Source organism: Nematolebias whitei, chromosome 11 (genome assembly GCF_014905685.2).
Source record: "Nematolebias whitei isolate Nwh7 chromosome 11, NemWhi1, whole genome shotgun sequence".
NCBI lineage: Eukaryota > Metazoa > Chordata > Actinopteri > Cyprinodontiformes > Rivulidae > Nematolebias > Nematolebias whitei.
Genome location: NC_056508.1, coordinates 38,791,822 through 38,803,550, shown reverse-complemented (window position 1 = coordinate 38,803,550; position 11,729 = coordinate 38,791,822). Strand labels below are relative to the sequence as shown.

Below are 11,729 nucleotides of genomic sequence, written 5' to 3'. Positions count from 1 at the left end.
AGAGGGGAGGAGGTCTTGCATGGAACAGGCCGGTGGGGACGACGGGTCCTTTTCCTCGCAAAGAGCAGCTGTGTGCGCGGTCATGGGTTAAAGTGGCCCCAAGGAGCGACGACTCCACACCTGTCCTCGTGGGGAGGGACGGCCACTTCAGTCCTGAAACACCATGAAGCGTCCAGAACCCGCGGGTGTCCGCGCGCCACGGTGACAGCCATGGAGCACTTTTTCCGGAGAAAGCGGGGCGGTCTGCTCAAGTCCCTGCTGAGCCTGTCTCTGGTCTTCGCATCTTTCCTCATGATCCAGAAGCTGAAGCTGTCAGAGAAGTACGCGACGGGGATCGCGCACGCGAGGGACGCGGGCTGGTGCGGCTCGGAGTGCCTTTCGTACAAGAAGAGGGTGGTGAAGACGAGCTTCTGGAGCGCGGACACGCCGAGCAGCGAGCAGGACGCGCCGCTCGTGACCGGAGAGGCCCCGGGCGTCTGGCACGCGCAGGTGCTCAACTGCAGCGAGAACGCGTCGGTGAAGGGCCAGGATTGGTTCCGACGCTTGGACCCGCGGTTCCACCAGTTCGTCCTGCACAGACACTGCAGGTACTTCCCCATGCTCATCAACCACCCGGAGAAGTGCGCGGACGGAGACGTGCACCTGCTCGTGGTGATCAAGTCCGTCATCGAGCAGCACGACCGGCGCGAGGCTGTGCGTCAAACCTGGGGCAAGGAGCTCACCGTGGACGGAAAGAACATAAGAACTTTGTTCCTGCTCGGAACCCCCACGAGCGACACCAAGAACCTCCAGAAGCTGATCGAGTACGAGGACGTGATCTACAAGGACATCCTGCAGTGGGACTTCATGGACACGTTTTTCAACCTGACCCTGAAGGAGGTCAACTTCCTCAAGTGGTTCGGGATCTTCTGCCCCGGGGTGCAGTTCATATTCAAAGGAGACGACGACGTGTTCGTGAACACGCGCAACCTGCTGGAGCTCATCCGCTTCAAGGTGGAGGAGCGCGCAGAGGCCGACCTGTTCGTGGGGGACACCATCACCAAGGCCATCCCCATCCGCAACCGGCAGAGCAAGTACTACATCCCCAAGGAGCTGTACGACGAGCCGTACCCAGCCTATGTGGGGGGTGGGGGCTTCCTCATGTCCTCCCAGCTGGCCAGGAGGCTGCTCGCGGCCTCGGAGGACGTGGAGCTGTACCCCATCGACGACGTGTTCCTGGGGATGTGCCTGAAGAAGCTCAGCGTGGCGCCCGAGATGCACGCGGGCTTCAGGACTTTCGGGATCACCAGGCACAAGGTGAGCCGCATGAACACGGAGCCGTGCTTCTATAGAAGCCTCATCGTGGTGCACAAGCTGAGCGCGCACGAGCTGCTCCGGATGTGGAGCGTGGTGCACAACGAGGACCTGGTGTGCGCGCAGAGAGCGTCCCTATGAAGGCTGAACTCTGGACTTTTACAATTAAAACTCTCCATCCAGATGTTGATCCAGATGTGCTGTTTTGAAGCACCCGTTCTCAGATAAAAAAGGGAATCCGAACAGTTTGGACTCCTTCTTGTTTGTCGTCTCTTTGATTTGCCATTTATGTGCAAAACCACTAAAGCTTTATTTTGTAAAAAAAAAAAAAAAAAATCAAACATTCGGAGTTTGTGCCATTTCTGATTGTGTTGCTCCTCTGAAAATGTTGATTTAGTTCTTGGTTCAGGTTTGTGAATAAGACTTTTTTTTTTTTTTTTTTACACCTCTTATTTTTCCAAGTGTTCCCTCCTGTTTTATGATTTTTGGATTTACTTGCAGCACAAAACAAACCAACAGCATTTAAAACACGATTCTCGACATCTTGTCTGAACTGCTTGTATGACTGACGGAGGCCAAAGAAACAGACTAATGTTGCAGACTGGTGTAAATAAAACAAGAGGCTCTAACTGGAGTTTACATTTCATTCACTGCAGCATCACTGACACTTTACAGACATGTCAATGTTCATTTGAATACAACTTTATTTATCAAATACAAAATACATTTGCGAAAAAAAAAAATCCAAGTAATGCCAAAGTTATTCAGAAAATACTGACAGTGCACAAAAAGCACCATTAAACATCCACCGTTGCCATGACTACAGAAAATTAACACAAAGACGTTGAAAACCATGTGAACACGTGGCTGCATCAGTGTCTTCGATTAGATCTGAGGAGAAACTACAAGAAGTGCAACAGATACGACTGTAAACTCACTGAACGGTCCGAGAGCGTTCCAGATGTTTTAAGATCAGGTCGGCACATTCGTCGTCAGCTGTTTGAGTAAAACAATAAATAACCATGCTGAATGTGTTCAGCTGTGTTGCCTGGTGGAGCGGCCATCTTCGCTCCGTCAACATTCCCATTTAAATGATCCCCTTTTCTTGTTACGTCTCTCAATTTTACTGATTGTCAGAGGGCGATAATCAGGAAAATAAATACTGTGGTAAAAAATTCAGCGGTTTAGCTTTTTGTTTTTAAAGTGCTGCTTCATCTCCTGTACACAGACGAGCAATAAAAGAAAACATGAGCAGATGGGGGCAATAAAGCTTCACCAGACGGTTAATGACTTCTGGACTGAAGAATTGCGGACGGTTGCCGTGGAGTAGAGACTCGTGCTCGTAACTGAGCCTCCCCCACTCTACACCGAGACAGCAGACATGGTTTAGTTACATTTATTGTTTTCTAACTAAATAAGGCGACAGGTTTGCACTGATGATGAGCGGGAAACAGTTTCATCTTGTGAACATTCACTAGAGGGGAAACTTTTTTTTTTTTCTATTTAAAATAAAAGAAATACAGCAAAAATCAAAGTCTGTAGTTTAAAAAAAAAACAGTAAGTCTCTAATAATCTTGTGAAAACAACGAGCCTTGGTGATGTCGGGGTGATGCAGTCGGTGTTGTTTCAGCTTGGAGGCGGCAGACTTCCAACAGAGAGCTGCACTTTGGAAGATGTGGGTATTGACAAAACAAACTGGTTGTCCTGTAAAGATGGAGCCTGTTGCAATACTGGAACTGCAGCAATAAGCACATTGAAATTTTGACAACAGAAGCTGAAGATCAGCAAATCCTACGTTTGAAATCGTCAACATTAAAATGTGACCTCAACTCAACAGAAACAAAACTCCAGACATTAAACACTAAAAATCCTCTTTCCAGAGGCTTTCGATGGCAGTGGGCATTGTGAGACGAGAGGCTTTGTAAGGAGATCTCATGAAACGGAGCTCATGTTTACAGGTCCAACAGGTGTGTGACGATAGAAACCTGATGTATGACAAGACCGAGTCAGTTGTCTTCAAACAGGTGACCTTTCTGCCCCTGACCCAACAGGTAAGTCTATACCTCAGTACTGGAGTCAGTTTTATGATGAGTTGGTCTCCGAGCTGATAAAACTAGAGCACGTCCCCGTTTTAAATTTGTAAATGTTGGGTTGTGTGAGGACGTTAAGTCCTTCCTTTTGGGTGTTGGACGTTGTGACGAACCAGCTTCAACGCTTCCCTGGTGGATATTTCCTTGCCAAGGGCGTGAGAGATGGGATTCGACTGCCTCTGCCCGTGGGCCTGGCTCTGGGTCCGGCTCCGAATGACCACGTCTGTTTCAGCTTCGTTTCAGCCACAGCCCTGCCTGAACACATGAACACATGAACACAATCCATCTACTCACTAAAACAGCAGCGTTCAGTGACTGATGACGCTCCGCAGGAACATTCTGTGACGTGCAGAGAGTGATGATACGACTACATGTCAGGGGAGTTTTTGCACAGTGATTACGTCTTTTGATGTTTATGCTGCGATCGCATGAGTTAATTACTCACCTCATGAAAAGATGAGGGTTGGGAGAATAAAAAAAAAAAAGTTTCTACTCTTTACAGTACTGGCACAGTAAATAAACACTGCATTTAAAAAAAAAAAATGGTTCAACATTCATTACATTTGGAGTATTTTCCCAATGAAATATTCAAATATTATTCACAGATTAGACACTTTCAACATGTGGAAAATACAGTAACATCAAAACATCTGTAACTTGAGTTTAACAAGGTTGAGTCAGACCGTCTGGACGAGTTTCGTTGAAACGTTTCGTCTTTTATATTAAAGACTTCTTCAGCCTGAGGAGCTGCACTTTCTCATAGTGGATCAACCAGTCTGCTGCTAGCTGTTCATATGCAAAAGAAAGACCATCAGCCTAACAATAGATTGTTAGTGCCTTGATGGCCGCTTGCTATTCAGAGACTGATGCAATAAGAGCATAGAAAGAGGGTGACAGGTGAACATGGAGGCCTCTGCCTTTGTTTAACAATGGAGGAGTTCAACATAAAAGATTAAATCATGTCATCTGGACCAGTTTCTTTAAGTGAGAAATGTTTCATCTCTCATCCAGAAGACTTCCTCAGTCTACGGCCTGCCAACCAGAAGTAGCCTTCACTGCTGTGTTTCAAGCCAACCTCCTGTTGGAATCTCAGTAGACTTTTAGCACATGCAAACAGGGTCCGTCCGTCCAAAACTATCAATCATCGTGTATTTAATCAAATGTTTTAGGCCAGATGACCAACTTGCTACTCACAAAAACAACCTGAGGACACCAAGGCCAAAATGGTTCAGAAAAATGGATCTCTTCATAAAGATGGCTTCTCTCAAACCATCGTTCCTCTCTATCCAGGATGAGAACATCTTCAACCCTGAAAGCGTGACCGCTGGCCTGGAGACGAGTGTAGACCACAGAGTCAGGCCTGATGATGTTGATCTTCATCCTTTAGGCCAGCGGCTGTTTAGTTTCTCTGATGTAAGACTGATCGGGCTGCTGTCGTTACACCGTATTGTTTTACATTAGATTACATCTTTAGTGTATATCTTTGATCTTTTAGTGTACCGTTTGGCATTTTAGTGTATATCTTACATTCTTATTTAACATTTCTTTTTATACTTTACATTTTGCTATTTTTGGATGTAACTGGAACCCTGAGTACAGAATTTCGTTTAAAGTGTAAACGAATAATTTTGACAATAAAGTTTACTTGAACTTGATCACAGTCCTCCTGGCACTGAACAGCATACACTATATTACTCTGGTCGTGCCGGGGGACTGGATCTTTGAGATGGACCAGCTTGCTGTAATGCATTTTGGGGTTTGAATGCCACTGGGACGTCATGTTTAGAAAATAACCGTCTCAGTTTCCTCTCTGCATCAATGTGAACAGTAAAACATTCTGAACAAACCTTTGGGCTTCTGTGGCTTTAAAAAAAGTGCAAAATGGTTGGTTCTTGGAAAACATAAAAGTTGATTCTCTATTGCACTTCAAATTACACCTTTAACTGTTTTGTTTGCTTTGCTGCAGAGGACGGCTGTAGTTGTAAAGTTACAACCTGACATTTTACCCACAACCAGGGACTTGCCCGACGGCTCACACACACCATGTTTCAGAGGGCAGCTGGAAGCAGGAGGTGAATGAATGCTTTACCTTGTGCTGCCTGGGTTTTCTGGGATAGCGCAGTTCTGCGAGAGTTTTGTTTACAGCCGTCTCTGCCCATGAGGTGAGCCTTCCAGGCCTGGAGAAGAGACAAAGTGGCTCAGTGAGTTCCTGGCTTCATCAGGAACGTTTTCTGACAACCGCAGGTGACTGTAGGCCCAGTCAAGGCCTGGGTGGTTGCTCTCCCTGCTGCCAACACTGCAGTCTTTCATGGAGCTCAGCCTCAAGAGCAGCAGCAAAGAGGATCTGCAAGTTTGTTCTGTTTGTTTCTAGACTATAGAATGTATAAAGTGAAAAAGTACAAGACAACTTTAATTATTAATCATTTACGTTCTTCCTCCTGTTTTCTTTGATTTGCTTGCTTGATTTTAAGATATAAGTATGTTTTTAAACCCAAAACCACGTTGGGAAAAAAAAAAAAGATTCACATTTGTACAATGCAGAACGACAGAAACAGACATTTTAACAGCAGGAACAAAGACCTACTTAATGTGTTTTGTTCACTTTAATTTGTTTTACACATCCAGATGAATGCAAACTTACCCTTAAACATGCTACTGTAATGAAAAGAAAGAGCTTTAAATTTATTCTAAGCCCAAATTCAAACCAATTTGAAAAAAATACATATTTTCCACAAATACACAGTTTACAGGTCAGATTTTTATGAATAACAGAGTAAAGCAGCTAAGCAGTCTGTTGATATATAAAACTACAGTACTTAATCTTTTACTATTTTTTATCAGGTCAGGTTTTTATTTTTTAGGGCTGACAAATCAAATATAAAGAACAGTTGTCAATGTATAAAACAAAATATTTTTTAAATATCATTAATTATGAATATATCAAATATAGAAACGGTTTAGTTCCAATTCTCTGAGCATTTCAAGCTAAAATGATATTTTAAGCACACTTGCAGCTCATATGTTAACCTGTAAACTACAGCAAATATATCCTAAATATTTCTGTGAACTGAATCAGGTTGGTTCTAATGTCAGATGTCACTTCTGGAAAGACTGTGCAAGTTGTGTGACTCAATTTGTTCCCTAAAGACAGAAACCACAACAACATAAAGATAAAAGGACTGGGTTTTGGTTGGATTTCTTTGTGAGGCAGACGAACTCGTGCACAATGTGCATATTCTTTATAAACTTCTCCCGGACACTAAGCTTTAGTAACAAAAGGTGCAGCTCCAACAGCGCTGACATTTGAGCACAGTAACATTCGACAAAGATAATCACAAATGTTCCACCAAATGATAATACTGTTTAATATTACAGATTTAGAAATACCATGTTTTTGTTACATTTACAGCTTTTCTTGCGACATCCTTCTTCCAAATGTCAAAGAATTAAATCGATTACTAAATGTTTAGCAGAAAATATCTGCGGTTTCAGATTAAAGATTGTCTAAATTAAACAGTCGATCTATAACCGTTTTACAAAAAGGAAATGATCACCAATGTTTAACAGGGTGACCATTACTGTAATAAAACAGTTGAGTGATAAGGAAACCATGCTTTGGTTTTTTTGTTAAGAAAAATGTCAAGAATGTGATAGTTCCTTCTCCTGAAGAAATTACAGACCACAGAGAACAAAGGTGAAACTCCTCTGAAGCTGTTAAAGGATGTGGTGCTTTACCTTTACATCTGTCTGCTCCAAAGCCCAACATTACATCATTATTACAATCTGTACTCATATAAACAGAGATGGAAAAGTTTAAAGACTTAAGACTCTTTTTTTGTTGCAAATACATAAATTAAGTAATTAATTAAAGGCCTAACATTCCTTAAAGAAATGTATATTCTTCTTTGGTGCCAGTTTCCAAATCATAATCTGTTGAGAATTAAAGCAGTTATGAGCAGTTATAACAACGTTATGAGTAATCTCATGCTGAATTGTGAAGTTTTGCGAGATGTGTTAACACTCAGAGAATGCCTGAATTAGCTCAATATCTGTAAAACTGACCGAATTAAAGCCATCTTTGTTCCTTCAACCTTTATTTATACAGGTTAACCCCAATGAGCCTCGGGGACTGGGGGTGTTGTCGATATCCATTAGCTGTGGCAGTCATCTTGAATTAGGTCAACTCCAAATGTTAACAAGAGTACAGTAGTCCTTCGCTCTTTTGCAGTTTTTCAACAATTGTCAACTGTATTATTACTCAGGTGATTGGGACGGTACAGATGAAAAGCTAACAACCAAAAAAAAAACCTTTGGACAGGCGCTGCCATTTTGTAGTTTTCTTTCAATAACCCTACACTGTAAAGCCAGTCAAAAGAACTACATTATCCAGAAGCCAACACTGCACTTGCCAGAAGTGAACAGTGCTTCCAGCTGCAGCTTTCTGCCAAATGGAGGGAAAGATTTTTTTTTTTGCAAATCTACACCATCTTTTAAGCTCACAGAACTGGCAGGAAAGTCTCAAATAATCCTGAAGCTGAACTCATTCTTCAAGTTGCATCTTCACTGGTGAGTACCTGGGCTGCAGCTGGTATCGGTTATCGGCCAAATAAATTTTAATATATCGGCCAAAAATTCAATATTGTTCATCCCTACTGTCTAGTGATGATGCATATGTGTTTCAAATTTCATGAAATTATCTTGAGTGGATCAGAAGTTATGGGTGGGACCAGAGAAAGTTTATATACTCTATACAGACAGAAACTGTACCATAATACATCTGCCTTTTGACGGGCGTATAATGAGTCGTAGATGAACGTCCAACAATTGCTCTCTAAGAGTTTCAATAAACACGAGTAAAAACATTATTGCTGCTTCACTTTTGGCAGTGGGCAACACTAAGTCCACATATTACAAAACAGCATTTGAGAAAGAAAACTTTTCAGTTTTTCTTGTTGTTTGAGCTTTTGTTGTAGATCAGCTGATATGTAAATTACAGCAACAAAGCCTCACCTCCTCTCCAGGGGGAAAATTGCTGTGACACAAAGGGCAGTGGTTTAAGGTGGAGCCATTTCTCAAGCCAAGGGCTGAAACAAACAAAAAAAAACGACACATTTTAAGCCAAATGCAACAACATAAAGCTACTGAAACTCCATTAAAATAAATAAAAATACTTCACTGAAGAAAACAAATTAAAGTATTCAAGCAATACTCTGTTCTTGAGCACTGGGACTACAACCTGTACTAATGCGGTATACACAGTTTATAAATTATCCACTTACTCTTCTCCAAGGGAGGCTTTGGGTTTTTGGCAGTACAAAAACTCCTTAGTACAGTATCAATAAAGTTTGAGTTTAGCTTTAAAGTGTGTATTAAATAGCATTTATTTGTAAGAATATTAAAGTTACTGGGTCTGAAAGCATCATTTTAATAACTAAAACTAATTTTAAGCCTAGTTAGTTTACCAATCTGTGATTCGCTAAAAAAAAAAAAAAAATCCATGTTTTGTTAAGAACATTTTCAATGTAAGACTTCATTTTAGAAACAGAATCACTGCAACTGTCCAGATAAAAACTAATCGAGCAAAAGAGACAGATGAATTAGGTTTTCTGGGTGATAAAACAAAATTTGGGACAAGTATTTAAGGCTGTGGAGTTACAGTACAAAATCATGGCAGAGGAAACTGCATGAGCTGAAGCCTGTTTTTGCACCTGAGGGTGGTAAAACATTGTTGGATTGGATAAGCGCCTTTTGAAACAACATTACTGTGCAATCTAAACGAGGAAATTAAATTTAAAGTTATTTATGGTTAAGAAAGAGTTTGATGTGGAAGGAGGGAATTTCCAAACTATGCTGGCAAACAATCAAAGGCAGATAAGACGAGTCGCTTGTTTTCAACAGATTATTACAGCTGAGAGTAAAAACAAAAACAAAACCTGAACATATGTTGGCTTTTAGTCAAAAATGTAGAAAAATAAATCTGATCCAATGCCAGGTTTAAAGAACTGAGCTGCACCGGGCCCTGACGTGATTCTGGTTCAAGAAACTAAAGCCCAGTTCAGATCCAGTACTAGCAAACCGTATGTTCTGCATGATCTGGACAGTGTTGAATACATGTGAGAACAGTCAGGACAGATTTAGATCCAATGTTTCAGGTCACATTTAGAAGTATATAATATAATAATAATATAAAATATAATGATTCACATTAATCTATTAGTCAAAGATCTGTCCTCGGGCACATTAAAGGACCACCTGCAGACTCCATGTGTCTCCAGTCAAACAGCTGTTACCACCCGGGTGTTTATTTCAGCCGTCAGTTTTTTAGACATTATGAGAGCAAATGTTTAAGTGACCTGAACTGTTTGGACCATTAGTAATCATAAAGAACAGTTCTGTTGGGAAGATATCCCTGAATTTATTATTAAAGAAATTTAAGGAGGAGTTCCCTACACAGCATAATGTTGGTTTGATAGCTGTGGGAGCTGGTGGGGTCAACTTTTTGTAAAATGCTCTGACGTATTTTACTGCAAGGTGTGAATACCCATCCTCTAAACTGTCCACTTGTGTACCAGCATCGGCCAGGAAGGTTACTAGCACAAGTCCGATTGGGGACTAATGCTCTGCAGAAATGTCTTGCAGAATAAGTAAACCAGATGAGCCTCTACGGGTGCTGTCATAGCGAGTCATCCTCCTCCATCTCACATCTCACTCCATGTCCTCTCTAACTGCATCTCCTCTTCAGCCTTCCTCTTTGTCTTTCTGAGCTGAAATATAAACTGAAACATCCATGGGCGTTTCTTACTTTGCCCATGAGCTCTGGTTTTACTTTGTCGTTTGCTGCTATCTTCGTTTCTTTTCAGGTTTAAACCACATAGAGCATCTCGAGCCTGTTGGTGGTCTACTGATTAAATCAGATACTGTAAACACAAATCATTATTATTGTTGCGTAGCCCCATCGCTCTTCCAAGCATTTCATCTATACATTTTCACTACTAAAGCAAAACAGCAGCATAATAAAAGACAATAAAACTTTATTCAAACAAACAAACTGTAGCATGTACTTTGCCAGAGACGTATTAGACTGTTTTCAACAGGATGAAAGAGGGACAGAAAACTTACGGTTGCAGTCTGAACCCTGAGCATGACATGGCAGATCTTCTGTGTGCACGGCCTCCGAGCAGCGTGAACACTGGCTGAACTTGGACCTGTTCTCACACTCGCCCAGCAGGTGTTCTGTGAAACTGGCTATCTCAACTACCTGTGAACACAACATGTACGTGTCTTTGACGTGGTGACAGAGCAGATTCAAACCGTCATGCCTTCAAAACACAAGTTTGTGAACGCTCTACCTGTCTACAGTCATCGCAGCGCCGCAGCATCGGACACTGTTTCCAGTAGTGAATGTCCAATCCATCTTCTGTGAACGACTCGTCTTTTTTATCGCAGAATATACACAAGCTGAAATAAGATTGTGAAGAAGCTAACGATTAATTTCAAACTGAATGAACAGCGTTGTTAAATGAACACAACTGAAATAAACTGAATTCTATGGGCAGAGACTTGTGCCATCAGAAACTGATTTGAATTGATCAGACTGAATTTGTATTTGTGTATTTTGAAATTCATTGTTTGAAACTGAATTAATTCGCTTTGAAACTGTATTTTGTTCCATTGAAAATTCAATTTGACTGCTTTCAATTTCAATTCCAAAATTCAGTGTTTTGTGTCACACATCCGGGTCCTTGAGGAAGCCATGGAGTAATCGAAGCAGACTGACAGATTTATGTTTCACGTCTGTGAAACTTCCTTTAAGGAAATGTGAGCGTGGGGTTCAGTCTCAAGGAGGCGGTGCAACAGAGAGGATACAATCCGCCGTAACACACAAAAGAAGAAAAAGAACTTCCTTTACGGCCTATTTTGAGCTGGAGCAGTGGTGCGCACATGAACTTGGCATGAACTCGTGCGCACCACTGCTCCAGCTCCAAATACACCGTAAAGGATATCAAGGTTCATGCTCTATAATCCAGGTAAAAAAAAAAAAAAATCCAACAATGTTCAGCCAGGTCATCTGGACAGTTTCTTTTTTTTTATTGAGAGACATTTCACCCTCCATCCAAAGGGCTTCATCAGTCTGAGGAGTGTCTTGAACCACTTTGGCTGTGGCTGCTTGCCTGGGAGGATGGCCCTCAGAATCTATCTTATCACCAGCAAACAGGTTGGTCCAATGTAGGAGTGTACTGCGTAGTGGGGAAAAGTTTGTTTGTGACTCCTCAGACTGAAGAAGCCCTTCGGATGGAGGGCGAAATGTCTCTCCACAAAAAAAGAAAGAAACTGTCCAGATGACCT

The 11,729-nt window shown here is 41.9% G+C and overlaps 2 protein-coding genes across 2 annotated transcripts in view; one reads left to right on the top strand and one right to left on the bottom strand.

Moving 5' to 3' along the window:
• Nucleotides 1-1,629, top strand: b3gnt7l (UDP-GlcNAc:betaGal beta-1,3-N-acetylglucosaminyltransferase 7, like). Its single transcript, XM_037684330.1, has one exon. It carries the CDS (start codon nt 211-213, stop codon nt 1,432-1,434), a length of 1,224 nt encoding a protein of 407 aa, XP_037540258.1. The 5' UTR covers nt 1-210; the 3' UTR covers nt 1,435-1,629.
• A 1,757-nt stretch (nt 1,630-3,386) lies between these two features.
• The window catches only part of cep104 (centrosomal protein 104), a 35,391-nt gene continuing 27,048 nt past the window's right edge, over nt 3,387-11,729 (bottom strand). The window contains exons 18-22 of the mRNA XM_037684329.1: nt 10,733-10,841; nt 10,503-10,641; nt 8,394-8,467; nt 5,473-5,560; nt 3,387-3,638 (exon numbers count right to left, since the gene is read on the bottom strand). Of these exons, the coding sequence (XP_037540257.1) occupies nt 3,502-3,638; nt 5,473-5,560; nt 8,394-8,467; nt 10,503-10,641; nt 10,733-10,841 (547 nt within the window). The 3' untranslated portion in view covers nt 3,387-3,501. The remainder of the gene's footprint in view (nt 3,639-5,472; nt 5,561-8,393; nt 8,468-10,502; nt 10,642-10,732; nt 10,842-11,729) is intronic.